General features: G+C 46.3%; 1 protein-coding gene across 4 annotated transcripts in view; it reads left to right on the top strand.

The window, feature by feature from the left end:
- Window positions 1–16,590, top strand: part of SYMPK (symplekin scaffold protein) — a 1,074,521-nt gene that overhangs the window by 947,901 nt on the left and 110,030 nt on the right. For all 4 annotated transcript variants that reach the window (XM_069644649.1, XM_069644648.1, XM_069644647.1 and 1 more), the window contains exon 25: window positions 5,285–5,461. In XM_069644649.1, coding sequence (XP_069500750.1) covers window positions 5,285–5,461 — 177 coding nt within the window. The remainder of the gene's footprint in view (window positions 1–5,284; window positions 5,462–16,590) is intronic.

Here is a 16,590-nt window from a genome sequence, read left to right as displayed (position 1 = left end):
CTGCCCATGACGGAAGAGAAGGAAGGGAAGATCCCTCTTTAAGTCCTGCCCCAAGTGCGAGCTATGGAATGGCCGGGCACCTGCTGAATTCCACCGCCGTCAACATGTGCCGGGCAGGAGCATGGCACCAGAGGACAAAGTACCGTAAACTCTGAAAACTATGGAAGAAAAAAGGGAAAAATATCCTGGGGAAGAGCACGTGGAATTACAAGGCCAGAGGCCTAACCCATGAGCACTGGTGATATCGGTCTGCTACTGTCGACGCAGAAAAAATGACTGCGGAGTGGCACCGGTGGGCGCAGTTGGGAGCGCATGCTCCCAGGGCCTTGCCATTACATGCATCTAAACGTAAAGGGGAAGACAATTTTTCTGGTGAAAAAGGTAAAATTTTCCGTCCTTAGTAAGGGACACCCATACAGATAGAGGAAAGGGGATGTAGGAGTAACATAATTCATCCCCCTGCAGGAGAGGGTAGCGCAACAAGTGTTCAGTGCCTGACGGTGGCTTCATCCGCCAAAGAGTGGAAACATTTCTGAAATGAAATGCTTGAGATTTTCACGAAAACATATTGTCCTAGCCTCAACACTGATGGAGACAGAGGGTCCCACCCCACCGCACCTGCACATGCCGGCACAGTGCCAAAGAAAGAGCAGTGTCTGTACACCTTGGGGCTCGGACTCCATCTCGAAAAAGAAAATGGCGCTTGAGGCCTCGACTCACAAGCTAGAATTCCGGCAACTGAATCTTCTGCACAAACCTTCCTGAGGCAGGGGGATGTAGACTTTCTTTCACTATCATCGGACTCTACCCAATACGTTCTGGTCTCCAGGAGCATATATTTTCCAATCATGAAAATGATTTATGAGACGGTGACCTGATACTTTTTGGTCGTACACCCTTGGGACAAACCTATGTTCAGGGTGTGATTGTAGGCTTTAGTGTCTCAACAGGTTACCCGATCTTCAGGGAATTGGACCTTATTGATCTTGAAGCTGACCTCGAAGATGCAAGCTTCCTTGACACATACCCTGATCCCGACAGCGGACTTCTGGCATTCAGTACAAAAGGTTGTCAATGCCTTTGGGCACATCGACCCGTTCTAGATGGGTTTAACAATGCAAGCTCTCAGACATCTTAGGCATGGTATCCCAAAGAGAGTCTATCCTTCCATTTAACCTAGCGGTCGCCGACCCAATAACCACAACATGGCAAACCCCTTTTTTTTAGTGAAAAAGTTAAGAAATACTTTGCATGAAAACCCAAGCCAGCTTCGATGGACCCACTTTCCCTCACCATTCATCCTGCCCCCCACTCCCTTAGAATCTCGTGGTTCTGGCAATCACGTCTGGTGCTAAAGGATCAACGTTTCCCTCTCTTCCCCAGACAAAGTAAGAAAATGTACGCCCTCGGGAATAACATTTTCAGGGCTGGTAGCGTGGCCCTCCAAGTAATAAACACGTAATGTGTGCTGGCAAAATACTTGCACTGTATTTGGAAGATGGTGTCGGAAGTGGAAAACTACCCAAGGGCGAACTCCGAGGCGGATTAAAGGATTTAGTGGAAGGCGGTAAGGTGGCAGCGTGCATACTATGTAAAACGGGTTAGACAAGAGTGATTGTTTGGCTAGAACCATTGGGATGGACACTGGTTCGCAGACATTGCTGGATCAGGATATTGAGCTTTGCAGCAGGCATTCAAGCAAAACCTCTGGACAGTGCCCTTCAATGGAATCCAGTTGTTCAGGTTGAAGGCTAATGAGTATTGAGAAAGGTTTAAGGAGTCGAAGCCAGCAGACAGGTCAACATTCCACTTCTGTTTTTTTCTAATGGCCGTGGACTTGACTTGGGCATTTTCAGCATTTTGCACAGAGGCACGTTTCACTTCTTGGTAGCAGGAGTGGTGTAGAAGCCAGGAAGACGAAGGAGCACAGTGAAGTGTCACTTTCTAAGCACTTTGGCACACACTTCCACCTCCTCTCAGAAGCTTCTTTGACTTCTCACCTCTGCATACAGAGCTGGTGGGAGTAAGCATATAGAGGTCCTTGAATGCTTGGGAAGCTATTACTTTGGCTGTCTGGATCCTTCAGATGATTGCCTCCGATTTGTCCGAATGCCTACCGTTCGTCCTGATAAGGAGAGGGCCATCCCTAGTGGAGATTATTCAGTTCCTACTTCAGAAGGCAGCACAAGAACTGGTTTCGGAGATAGAGCGACAGAAGGGATAGTGGTACTCCTATTTCTTCGTGTCTTTCTACGAAGGGGGTTACGTCCATCTGGGATTAAGAGTTATTAACAGATTGAGGAAGGACAAGTTTGCATTTGTGATGCTGGTCCAGATTCTACAGACCCTGGAGATCCAAGACAGGCAGGATGCTTATTTTGATGTGCCTATCGGTTGAAGGCCAAGGAGGGTCCTAAAGCTTTTGAGGCGCATCCTCAATTTCGCATGCTTCCTTTTGTGCTCAACTCTGCCTACAGGATCTTCACTAAGCCAAGGTCATTGATAGGGGCAAGGCAGAAGATTTAAGTCTACTCCTACCTGGATGACTGTTTTCCCATTTACATCTCACTTACCATACCCTACACAGTTTAGGCATCTCCTTCAACTTCCCAGGTAGCATGAAACACCCTCACAGACTCTGATTTTTATCTGAGCCTTGTTGGGTTCTCTCTCAGAAGGCTTCCTGCTCCAACTTCTCCCCACCCGAGGACAGGATACTGAAAGATCTTGAAGGCGGTTTAACAGTTCCAGAACTCTGAGTACTTGTCAATCCTAGTCTTTCTACTTCTTCTGGGACAAATGGCTTCTTGCATCTTTCTGGTCTCTCTGGTCCGACTTTAGATTAGGTCTCTTGGGTCCCAATTTTCAGGCAACATAGATCAACTGTCATGACCTGGGTCAGCCAGCACCTATAATGGTGGGCCGTGATGGACAACTTGAAGGCGGGGGAACCTTTCTGACAGCCATGGTCAGAGGAAACTGTTGTAAATGACGATTCCTTGAAAGGTTGGGGTGCCCACCTGTGGGATCTCTGAGTGAGCGGCACACAGACATGATGGAATCCAGGTTGCTCATCAACCTGTTGGAGCAGCAGGCAAACATAACTCAATCAAGCAGAAAACAGTGGCCATGCATTACCTGAAGAGATGGTCTGCAGCATTGCTGCCCTTTGCAAGGCAGCAGTGCAGCTATGGTTCTGGGCTTTGGAGACTTTGATTACCTGGTCGGCAGCCCATCTGATCAGAAAGTAGAACATTGCGGCGGATGTCTGGGCAGGCAAGGTTCAGTCTCCCATGAGTTGGGGTTGTACCAGGAGATTCTTACAGAAATCTTTGATATTTGGGGCACTTCTCAGGTGGACTTGTTCGCCACCAGCATCCACCGCAAGTGTGAAAATGTGTGCTTCATGGAAGTTCACCCGAGGCAAACTGGTGGATGAGTTCCTGGTGGATTGGGACTTTGATCTCCTATATGGATTCCTACCTATGCCGGTCATTCCGCAGGTTCTCAGGAGGCTGTAAGGTTCCAGTCCATGATGATCCGGATTGCTCAGGATAGTGGGTGGAGGACAGATCTCATAGAGATGACCATCTGTCCTTGATGCCTTCAGATGAGAATTGATCCCAACCTCAGCACCCTGAATCTCTGTACCTCGTTCTGGAGATTGGGGTATGCCCGATGATGTCATAGAGGTTCTCCTTGCCGCATGCAGGCCAGCTGCCAATGCCATCTACAAATGTAGTTGGATAAATGTGCCTGGTGCAGAGAGCAATCTGGAGCAGACTTCTTGCCCTACAGCCATTGTCTTACAATTCCTTTCGACTCTTCCCTCGAAGCAGTCAACAAATTGAAAAGGTAAAAGTTTCCTTATCTTCCTTCTTGGTATTTAAGGGTATGCCTGAGCAGGGTTCTTATATTAGGAAACCTATGGTGGTGCTGTTCCTCCAGAGGTTAGTTAACGTGTTCCCATCAAGTCAATTCATCGTGCTGCTTTGGGACTTGAATCTGTTACTTAGCCTCTCCATTGGAGCTGGTGCATTATTGTTCACTGATGCTTTTGACACTAGAGGCCATTTTCCTAGTGGCAATCACATTAGCGAGGAGGGTAAGTGAGCTGAAGGCCCTGTCGTGTAACCCTTCGTGCCGCTCTTTTTCAACAACGGAAGTTCCTCTCACGGTCAGACCCTCTTTTCGATATAAAGTAATCTCAGAATACCATTGTCCTGTGTTTTATCCTCTGGCTCACCCATGCCCCCAAGGTGGAGGAATGGCTACACCAACTTGACTTCAACAGAGCACTGAGTTTCTATATATTCAGATTGAGAAAACTCAGGGTGATCAACTGTTCATTGCCTATGGAGGCCACAAACTGAATACAATCGTTATGAAACTGGCAATGTGCAGATGGATCATTTTCTGTATCAACCAATGCTATAGGCTGACTCATAGGGAGGTGCCCTTGTGATTGAAGGCACATTCCAGAGGTGTGGCGGGCCACTTGAGCTCTTGAAAGAGATGCCCCTTACCTAAATGTTTTCCATCTGGCCTTGTGGGTCTCTGCTCATTCCATTTCCATACATTGTCTGGAATCCATGAAAGCACAGGATGTGTGATTCTGTTGGCAGCTTTTCAAGGTAACCTGGTCTGAGGAATGTGTCTCTCCTTATGTGTCTTGATACTTCTATGGCAGTCTATCTGAAGATGACAAATCCATGGGAGGACGTCAACCATCAGAATTAAAAATTACTTAGCTGGGGTAATTATCTTTGATGGATGGCTCCTTGTATGGATTCCTCATGGCCTGCCCAGCTGCGAGATATGTTGGCTTTGTGGGAAAGAAGCCTAAAATATTGTATTGTATTCTCCCCTGTAACTAAGTAAGCCCTATGTAACAGCGCCACGATGCCCCAGGACCTCCTTGTGCGCTTTTTAAATGTTAAAAAAAAGTGTACAGATATTCGCTTTATAGTTCCCCCTGCTGCTGAGTACAGTTAAAAAGGGGTGAAACTGAGGTCACAGGGTATCGTGTGGCCTATTCACCCAGCGGTCGTCATATCTTCCAGAGTCTAGGAATAGACCAGCACCTACTGGATGGAAAGATTGCAATGCTAGCTCCACCGACGCGGATATATATCTGAAGATGGAAGGGGAATCAATGGGAGGAGCATACTTCAAAAACATTACCCCAGGTAAGTAATTTTGTTGTTTTCACTTTAAAATGGAATTTCCCAGCTGCCAGTGCTGATTGTTTTGTCACTTAATGCCCATGCATGCTTTCTTCTAGGTATGGAAGTATCCAAAGGTCTGGGAGGGTTTCATCAAATGCTGCCAGCGAACCAAGCCACAGTCCTTCCAAGTCTTGCTTCAGCTCCCTCCACAGCAGCTCAACAGTGTCTTTGAGAGGTGCCCAGAGTTGCGAGAGCCGCTGTTGGTGCATGCCCGCTCTTTCACTCCACACCAGGTAACAAACAATAGACGCTTCACTATATATGCCAGAACCGTGTGTGTTTTTGTGTAGATATGAATTAGTCTCTATGCCCTTAAATCCCAACTAAAACTGTTGGGGCATGTGATCGGCTCTATTCAGTTGGAAAGCTTGGGTTTGTCTTTCGATTTTGGTTCATAGGCCATGCACAGAATGTGTCTCTAGCAAGAAATGTAATGGGAAACCAATGAGGAATAACTCTAGTAGTGCTAAGACTGAATAAATCTGTTGTGGTTTATGATCTTGACGGGTGGGTTTGGAGATTGCTGGTTGTAGTGGCATTGGCGATTTACAATATGGGAGCACTCTGATTAATAGGCAAGGCTAAAGCCCTATATTGTAACAAGAGTTTAAATATTTCTCCGACTCAGTTCAGATTCCCGAGCATCATAAGTAGCATTAACAATATTGATATTGTGAAGAATCCTAGGGAGTCATCACTAATTCCCCGACAAGGATCTCCTCCCATGTGGCCAGGGCACAGCAGCCACTACCTGATCCTGACCCTCAGGTGGGTGCGGGGGGTGGTATGAGGGAGGATAGTGTGGTAGGAGCCAGTTGTTGGGGAAAGGTGGTGACCCCTTGTTAAGACAGTTTTTCTAAAGTCCAACTAAGGGCTTCATAAAACTATATCTGAGGCAATACAGCAACTACACTCTCAGTATAAGGCTTTACCACCCGAGAATCTTTGGAAGCATTGGCAGAGCAGCCAGGCTTATCTTAGGAGGGAGAGAGGGCTGTAGTTCAGTACAAAGAAATTGAAGCATAAATCTGGTCCAAAGAAAACACTATGTACTCTTAAAAGAAGTATTTATTATAAATTCATGTAGGCTAAGATACATCTTTGGGAAAGTAAGTACTGTTACATGTTATATGAACACAATCATAAAAACCAGTACAATACTTATGGTATACAAATCAATGTATAACCCTCAAGGTGAGTCAATTCTTGGGGAATAAGACCAGGTTAGTTATTCTTGGTACTGATTTTCTATACTCTGGCCTGGGGGACAGATGTATAGAATGCCAACCTATATTGTGACAGGGACAACTCTGGGAGCTATAGCCAAACCAGTTCAAGGTAGCAGCCACTAGCGGTCTCGACTAAGTCTCACGAGTTGGTGAGCTTATAAAGGGTCCACAATGAGTACACACAATGGGATTCTGTTGGGGAGAATTCTAATTTCTGTGCTAATTCCATACAACCTTTAAGACCCCCATCTCTTTTGCTGGACTTAGAACTTTTTAATTTTAACCCTGGAGTGAGTGAGACCCTTTTCTCACTCGCTCATGTGTTTTTACCTGATTTGGAATTTGTGTTTTCACTGTTTTTGGAGTCAGACAAACTCCATAGACATCTACTTTTTGTATGGTGACGCACAGTACCTTCAGTGTAGTGTCACAGAGAAATCCTTTTAGATTTCCCATAAGGTTTAAATACATTTTCTTGTGTGAACTACAGTTCCCAATAATAGTAAAGTGAAATTGACTTGACTTGACTTTTTCTCTTTGTAGGTCCAGCACACACCATCTTATGTGGAGTGCTGGGGGGTTACCTGGTAGCCCCTTATCATACTCTCGTATGTAACATTTTTGTTACTCTCACAACTTTAAATGGCTGGTGGCAGTGGTTTACTTTTTCCTACCGTTGTGCTTTTCTACCACAGGCTGAACCCTCAGCTGCAGTACACCACCCATGGGTGACCATTTTGTCAAAAGGGACCCTGTCTTCTTTTTTCGCCATTGTCTGTGAGATCTTTCTTGGGTTTCACTCTGTGCATTGAGACAGATTTAAGCCCTTTGTCTTGCCTTTGCCCCGGCTCCAGTGTGTCCTGAAGGACAGAGTGTGAGGGTGGGTCCCGAAAACTCATGTCCTTTTGTCTGTAGGAATGCCTGAATGCAACTAGTCCTGTTTGGTTGGCTGTCTGTCCTTTCAGGACAGCCACCCTGCTGCATGATTGACAGCCTAGGCTGTGCATGAATGGGAGAAACCTGCTTAAAAGGTGAAGGTTTTGGGACTACAGGCAGTCGACCACTGAGAGAAACGCCCGACGAAGAAACGGTGAACGAAGCTTGCTGCAACATTCTGGACTTTACTTGCCCAGTGAAGCTCTGCTGCTGTGCTGAACTTTTTCAGCTCGACAGAGAACTTCTGGACTGAACGACTTCTCCCCTTGGGTTAGTGGGACCAACTAACCCCAAGATGAACTCCACTGGACCACCATCCCAGACTTGCTGTGCCTCTCCGTTGCTTCGGAAGCCCAATGCCAGGGGTTGAATGTCCGTAGTAGAGTGCAACGTCTGCTGTGGAATGAATCCAGCTACAAGCTCCAGGATACGCCCAGCGACCCTCCAAAAGCAGGACCTTCAGATCCAGAGTCCACTCACCAGAGTGCAGGACTGAGGGAGCGAAGAGAGTCCAACCAGTGTTCAAGATCCACAACTGTGCTGTTTGATAAGCGCTGAAACCGCAAAGTGCTCCTGAACCGAAAAAAGCCCATAGCTGCCGACGACCTCCCAAGTGCCGCCGCAGGAGCCCTCCAGATGTCCTCCCTCTTGTCCCCACGACTGAGGCTCAGGAACAAGGGTCTGCACTGCTGTAGCAATACAGAATCCAGCTGGACCACTCTTCAAAGCAGAGGTACTGTTTAGGCTTGGGGTACTTACCTTATTGCCTTTAGCTGCACTCTTCTCAGTTGGGAATTGCATTTGCTTACCTTTTCGAGTTGATTTCATCTCTCTTCTCACAGGCTTAACAGCTTGTGACCCTACAAGTGATTTTTCTAAAGACTCTCTAACTTTGTGCAAGACTTTGATCTAAGAAGTGCATCAGATCCATAGACTGTGTCCCAAATGACTTTGGCAGTCCTGGCTCCCTGAAGACTCTTCTAGTCCATTGACTTTGATACTGTTTGTCCCTCATAGGTGGTAGCTTGTTGTGTACTGTTACTGCTGGGAAAGGCTAATCTAGATTTCATTGGACGATTTAGTTGTCCTTGCATACACTGAGAAACTGTCTAACCTTTTTCCTTCCTAACCTTTCCTTTCTATAACCTCAGACTCTGCAAAGTATACTGGTGAGATATATATATATATATATATATATATATATATATATATATATATATATATATATATATATATATATGCTATTACTGTCCTTGTGATTGAAGTCACCTCATGGTGGAGGAATTGTGTAAGAAGCATATCCAAAGATTATCCACTAACTTGTTTTGATTCTGAAAAGTAATTTTAAAGTATATTTACATTGTCTTCTAGTTGCCAATTTAAAAATTGTGTTAATTAAATAACTATTGATAACTGAAACCTTGAGTGTAAGTGTTACTTGGATACTTGTATATACAGATTTCATTTCTGCAGCTCACATTTACACCTCTTGGGATAGGCCTGGCTGCTCAGTCACACTACCAACTTGTGTAGTACAGACCTATACCAAAAGGTGGGTTACCAAGCAGATGCATGTTATGTAGTCTCACACAGTGTGACTGCTCCAATTCTTGTCTAACAGAATCCCAAATTACACTAGTATGTATAAAAATATTTATTTATGGCCAAATATCACTATGAAAAATGACTACTAACAGGTAGAAATATCACACAACACTATTAATAGAATACATATATACAGTCATTAGAATAGGTCATCATACAGATCAAACCCCTGCAAAGGAAAGTGTAGATTAGTTTATGCACTAAAGGTCCACAGTGAATTGACCCTAACTTCAAAAGTCCTTCTCTAAGTTGTCTTTGGCCTTATGCCCAAAAGTTCAGAAAATGTTCTGACATAGTTTGCAACGCTGGAAAAAATGAAGGTAGGGTCTCTGGGGTCCAGAGAACGGTTCCAAGGGTTAAGGGGACAAGTTATTCTAACTAACTACAGTGTCCCCAACTTTCAGAAGGCTTGCGTGAGCAAGCAATGGCAACGCCAAAGTATTGTGAAAGTTTTAGAAAAGTTAACAAAAGGGAGTTTAGGGACAGGTAAGAACCACTGTAACTCACCCCCTACTCCGATTCTTCACAGGACAATGAAAGATGGTCCAAGGTCTCTTTTCCTGCCATCAGCCTCAGTCCTTGATTCGCAGGGGTGGCAGGTTCGAGCAGCTCTCCGGTTGGTGTCTTTAGCTGGTGCATTGACTATCAGATGAAGAATGCAGAAAAACATGATGCAGAACCACTCTCAGGAATGGAATTGACTCGGGTAAGCTGTTTCGGACAGTGGTCACCGCAGCACTGTGAGGCAAAGGGGCTCGCTTGTCACGGTCGGACCTTCCCTCCTGTCTCGGGTCCCCTTGATGCTAGGACTCTGACATTTCGCTAAGGTAAGTCTTGTATGACAAGCTGCGGATCCCACAAGTTCCAGGCCTCAAAGCGGAACAGCGATGTTGGCAGCACAGTAGCCCAAACTCGGAGCTGGTCAGCCACAGGGTAGTCCTGGGGCACTTCCAAAGGCTCTTCTTCACAGGGTTCCGAGCAACGTCAGGAATGGATGTTCCCTCCAGTCCACGGGTCGCAGCTCCCTCGCAGGACTGCTGAAGATCAATAGCAAGACAGGACTCTTCGAGGACAGCAGCAGAAGTTGGTTGCCAGGCCTCCTTCAAATGGGTCTCCGGTCTCCTCAAGGGACTCACAGCCGGACAGGAGTCTTGGCTCCTTCAGGTTACTCCAGGGTGGCTCTAGAGCAGGTGCAGGGGTCCTCTTTTTATCCCAAAAACCAGGTAATGGCGATACTCCCAATAGCAGAACAAGCCCCACACACACCCCAGCAGTGGTCCAATCGGGACCATTGGCGGGTACACTCACAAAGTGAAACCAGTTTGTGGATTAGGACCAGACAGTCCGAGCCCACATCCTGCCAGCAAACACAAACACACACAGCCCTCCAGTAGCCCGTCAAAAGCCTCTGCTTTCCCAGGCACTGAAAGTCCATATAAGGATTTTCCTGGCCTCAACGGCCCGGAAAGGAGGGCCGGTGAGGCCATTCTGTTTGTTTTCTGCGTTTATTTCTTTTGGTTATGGAGTTTTAAACAACTCCATAGACATCATCTTTTTTATGTGTCACACAGCACCGTCAGTGCAGTGACACAGGGATGTCTTTAAACTTCCCAAAGGTTTAAATACCTTCTCTGAGATCAACTACTGTTTCCCAGAGAATGTAAAGTGAAATTGATTTCACTAGTCTTTCCAAATTCCTAGACCCAGCACACACCATTTTACAATGGAGTGGTTACATAGTATACCCTGTGTCTAAACACTCATGTAGCAGTCAAATGCTAACCTTTCCTATTGAAAAGGCTGGCGGCAGTGGTTTTACAACAAACTACCATGATTTTTCCCGACCGCGAACACTGGTAGCTAAAAATCACGGCAGCCATGTTTTTCAAGATGGTGCCTTAAGCCCCTTTGTTTAAATGGGTCCCGGTCTTCTTTTTTTGCCATTTCTTTTTGGAAAGGTCCTTCTAGTGTTTGTCTCTGTGCGCCAAACCAGGTTTGGTCCCTTTGTTTGTGTGCCTTTGGCGGGCTTCAGGACTCAAGTCCGCCCTTGGTGTATGGGTGTCTGGGGTGGGCAGGAAGTGTGGGAGGTGCCCATAACTCCCTGTGCTTAGTCCCCTAGGAGACCCAAATGCACTCTGGCGTGATTGGCTGGCTGACTGTCCAGCAAGGACAGCCACCCTATTGGGCAAGTGACAGCGAGGCTGGAATGAAAGGGAGAGACTGTTTAAAAGGCGAGTCTCGTGGTCTGGAAAGCAGTCGACCACTGGAACGAAAGAACCAAAGACGAGCTGGAAGAGGACGGCTGCTGCAACTCCTGGACCGTTGGTTTGCCCGGTGAAGCCCTGCTGCGGGTCTGAATTGCCAAACTCCTTTCGACAGAGTTCCTTCAAGGACGGCATCTTCCTTTGAGTTGGTGGGACCAACACCTGTAGTCCTAATTGTGTGTGGTGGTCCCACAGGGTACTGCATGCATTCTGCCTAACAGTGTGTAATTGTTCTTTGTTTTGAAGTAGTGTGAAAGGTTAAATTAACCATATGCACTTAAAAAAATATAAAGAAAATAAAGATGTGACATATGTTATTCCTCACATTTGTCATCAAGCTGTGAACGTTTCCCAACTCTCCCAGTGTCATAGGCATCTGTGTGCACTATGACAGGTATCTTCCATCAGGTGCCCTTAAACCAGGGGCCTGACCTAAGGATTCTTTCAGGCCAGTAAAGGCCTTCTCACACTCAAGGGTCCATAAGAACTCCTTAGGTCCCCTTGAAGTAGTGAGGGCAGTCAGAGGGGCAGCTATAGTGCTATAGCCTGCCACTTTACTCCTGTGTTGCCCAGTGAGGCCCAGGAAAGTCCTCACGTGGGCGTGTTCAGTGGGGGCTGCCCTGTTCTGTACATGAAGTACTTCACTGACAAGAGGTTGCTTCTTGTTACCACATACACAAACTTTATGTTCAAGTCAGGTCAGTGGCTCCTGTTCAGTTTGACATTTGGTCGTCTCCCTGAACACGTTTGCCTGATGAAGGTCCTGACACCCAGTCGCTTGGGTTATTCCCAGTTCTTTCCAAGTGGGGGGTTGAATGTGCCATGTCATCCAGACATGTATTGCTGAGATCCATTTACCCATTCAGAACAGGGACTAATATCATTTGACAGGTGTCAGTTGCAGCCACCAATCCAGATGTGCATGCATTAAAGTAAGCATATGTAACGGTTGAAACTGCAGTCTCCTCCTTTGCATAGACTGTAAGGGATATGTTTCCATAACTTGCAGAGAGATCAAAAAGACAACTGTACTGTTCAGTACAGAGTGGATCCACCAAGTTATTACCGCTTAGTGGAGAGTGTTTATCGGTCTTGGGGACGGACTACAGAGCGACCCTGGCAACCCCCCCCCCACCCCTGGGGACTGTTTTTCTGTATCCCTTCAGTCCCCTACCAGCACTTATTTCTGCTCTTCTGCACTTGCCACCATCTGGCTGCTTTTATTGATCTTATTTATTCTTCTATCCCTTGCACTGCACTTTCCCTTCTCCCTTCCCCCAGGCACTTGCCCTTTCCCCCTACCCATGCACTTGCGCGATCTGAATGACACCTGGCCTAGTAGGATCGTTGTGGTTTATAGTCATAATACCGAAGTTCTAAATCTCGAAAAAAAAAATCTAATAAAAAAAAGGCCGAAAAAAAAATATCGAATTTATTTTTAGGACGGTTTTTTTTTCGAAATGGGGGGTTCCCCCAACCCCTCTTTTTTCTATTTTTTTTTTTATTTTAACCCTTTTTTTTTACTTACCTGACCCAAAAAATACATATTAAAAAAAAAAAAAATTCAATATTTTTTTTTTCGACCTTTTTTTTCGATATTTTTGTTATTTGAGAATTTTTTTCGACCTTTTGACCGACCACCGATCGTTGTCTGTCTTCCATTGTTTACCCTCCCTTGGCTCGTCGCACCCTGAAACACTTGTGTATGGGCGCGTTATAAATGCCATATCACATCATACAGAATCGCAAACTGGCTTTACCTGTATGTTTCTCCAGATCCTCAGAACTGGACTCTAGACAGCTACAGTGCTCAAACACTCCTTGTTCCTACCCAGGGTGGATCTCACACCAACTGTCAGAACCTCTCTTCTGAACCACCAACAATACCCAAACGTGGTGGGTTCACCAATTCCCATAATACAGTCTAGTTTACACCAATCTGTTATAGACTGTTTCAGTGACAACAATTGGGGAGATTGCCTCATCAAATTCTCCAGCTCATCTTGCTGATGTGGGGCCAGGTGAGAGGACTCTAGGTCATCCTCACTGAAGCCATTAGGTGGTCTGCTTTGGCACAGGGCAAGGAGACTCACAGGTGTGTCTGGCTTCATTTTTATAACCTTAAGCAGGGCTCCATTTCTATCAAGATAGGATCCTCCATGCTATCCATAGGATATTTTATGGCAACCTGGACAGGTCCACCAATGCTTTCTGTATAGTATGTCTTGCCACGCCAAGGACCAGACCATTTGCATGTTTTCAGGAATTTACTAATTAAGTTTGACAAGAGTTTGACACCTCCTTCTCTGGGGCTCACTGAAGGCTCCAATTAAACGTATGAGAGATCTGACAATTCTCTCTCTGACCATCTTCCTGTGGATGACAGCTAAGTGACAATTGACAGGTCACTTCACTCACCCTCCACTGGGTCTGACCACTGCTGAGCACAGCAGAGGAGTTAACTCTGGGACTGTCATTCAGTAAGGCATTAATGATTGACTTGGCACTCATTCTCTGTGGGTAAGCATTAAGGCATAAGGTGTTGTGATCAGCAACCACCAATTACAACTTACTGCCTGAGGTCTCCAGGGTCAAAGGGCTTAACAAAGTAGGCCTTGCCCCTGGTACAAATGAGTCCACTCCTTAAAGGGAACTGGAGTATATGAAGAGTTGTCTCACTTCTGTCAACCTGGTGACCGAGCGGGACACTCCTGCAGTGGGTTTCTTCTGGGCCGTGATCATGGACCAGCAAGAAAGTGTGTTAGACCACTGTCTATCCACAGCTGACAAAATTAAACTCGAAACAGCATCATTGACTTTCAAAAGTATTAATGACCTAGCCCCCAAATACCTAACAGAAAGTTTCAAAAGAAGAACTTCTAACAGACCTACCAGAGAAGCATACACCAACCAACTAGCTGTGCCCCCATTTAAGTTGAGCACAGCCGGAGGCACCAGCTTCCCTGTCAAAGCGGCCCAGCTATGGAACTCCCTCCCATCATCCTTAAGGTCTGACCAATCTTATCCACACTTCAGACTTAATTGCATTAAATGGCTCAAAGAAAATGACCTATAACTGACCAGACTAGGACTACTCACATCTGACCCACCTGTTAATCTGCAGCTGAATGCATACCTCGTTCATTACCCCTGCTTAACCCACCTTGCTCCTTGACATTCAATGTATACTGTGTATAATCACCTGTGTATGTAACCATGCATATTGTCATCATTTACTGTTAATGCACCCTGTAACCTTCTGAAATGTGTAACTGTAACATGTAAGCTTAAAGTATTCTTGAACACGCGCCCGGATACCCTCAGGTCTGGCGCGCGCTATAAATAAATAAACAAAACAAACAAACTGTGGTTGTATCCTGACACTAGGATGAACCACTAGGGGAATGTCATACCCCAACTGTAGGAGGAAGGGCCTCACCTCCTGAGAAACCTCCAACCCCTCAAGGTTTTCACTGGTGAGCTCTCTGGGCTTACCTTCCAGCAACCCACCTTCTGGTTGTATCCTTAGCTTCACTGGAGGGGGTCCCTCCCACTGGAAGCAGGCCTTTCTCCACAGGCCTAGGTAAGATGGTTTCCTTCTTGGTTGGCCCATACTAATCTCTCCCTTAGGTATCTCGGGATCCCTATAGAATCCAAGACTATCTGGCCGTCTTTCTTCCGGAGCAGGAATAGGGACTCTACCAACTACCTCAAAAGATGTTTTAGGTAGGACAGGGGGAATATTGTCTTTCCCACTGACTCCTCTGGCCATGGTTCCATGGTTTTCCCCTTAGGCCTAGGCTTTCCCTTAGGCTTGGTTAAGGCAGACTGATTCTGAGACCAAGTGCTTGAAGGATGTAGTGAGTGTCTGAGGACCTAAGTCTTGAAGACGAATCTCACCCAGAACTCTTCTAGGAACAGGTCTCCTAATATTGACAGATGCCCTGACCAGTTTGCTACTCACAGCTCTGACAGGTGCTACCGGAAACATTGAGCGGGGGCCTACCAGTCATCTGAGTATTCCCCCACAGGACTTCTGGCAAGGCCCTGTGGGTTTTACCATTGAAGAATCTACTTCAGTAAGACTGGGCCTAGTGTTCCTAACAGTAGAGGTACTTACACCTAATACCTGAACACTATCCACAGAGAACTCATGACTAAGGCGCATATCTGGGATGGGAGCAGAAGCTCCAGCGCTATCTTCTAAATAATCTAGTCTATCCTCAGGCTCTTCACCTGTGGGCAAGTAATCTAAAGGGATGGACACCCCCGCAATCTCTTCTTCCTCATACTGAGAGAAGGCCAGACCCTTACACCTGGGGTCCCCTTTCTTGTGGTCTCTGGCTCCACAAGTGTAACAAGTCCCACAAGTCCCTCCAAGATAGCTCAGCGGGTTGAGCGCTCACCGCTGCGATCTGAGCGTGATCTGCAGGTCGCAGGTTCAAATCCTGGCAAGGCCAACTCCGCCTTTCATCTTTCATCCTTCCGAGGTCGATAAATGAGTACCAACTTCGGTTGGGTGATTATGGTATGTAAATATGTGCTCTGTAAAGCGCTTTGTATTAAGGCGCTATATAAATAACACATCATTATCTTGACACATAGAGAGGCTTAGAGAAACCACTGTCATGCTTGGGAGGATAAGTCTTCCCCGGAGAAATACCCTTCTCCTAACTTCCGACTCCCTCTGCCTCCAGTGCCTTGGCCCAGACTACGGCTGGGACGGCTGTACCGCGTACAACGCCTTGACTTCGCGCAAGCTCAAAAAACGACTAGTCAGGTGTGTGGGAGCTCTTCGGAAGATCGCCTCCAGAGGATCTCAAAGCGATTGTGAAGCAGAAGACCAGGCCCATGATAGGTGCCCTGTTCTCCTCCGCACCCCGCCAGGGTGATTCCGTCCCAAGGAAGCGCCCAAGCGGGAGGGACCCTATTAGTTAAGATCGTATGCAGTACCCTTTGGGTGCACTACAACATCCCTGACCACCTGGCAATAGGAACCCAACCTTTGGTATAAGTCTGCACTACACAGGTTGGTAGCGTGTTGAGCAGCCAGGCTCATCTTAAGAGGGGTCACAATGTGAGCTGTAGGCGAGTTACACAGAGATTCACAGTGACAAGTATACAAATAAACACTTACACAGTAGGTTTCTTGAATTAACAATTATTAATTTATTCATCAGTCAGAATAAGCCTTCTTCAGAAGAGAGCAATATAAAAGTAACACACAAATGCACACCAAAACTACACACTCTTAGTTTCTAAATCAGCAAATACCCTTTTGAGATGACCCACAGTTGCAACCGACACCCTCCGGTGACTCCAATAGCT

This window comes from Ambystoma mexicanum, chromosome 2p (assembly GCF_040938575.1).
Source record: "Ambystoma mexicanum isolate Mex_15411 chromosome 2p, UKY_AmexF1_1, whole genome shotgun sequence".
NCBI lineage: Eukaryota > Metazoa > Chordata > Amphibia > Caudata > Ambystomatidae > Ambystoma > Ambystoma mexicanum.
This window is presented reverse-complemented; position numbering and strand designations above follow the sequence as displayed.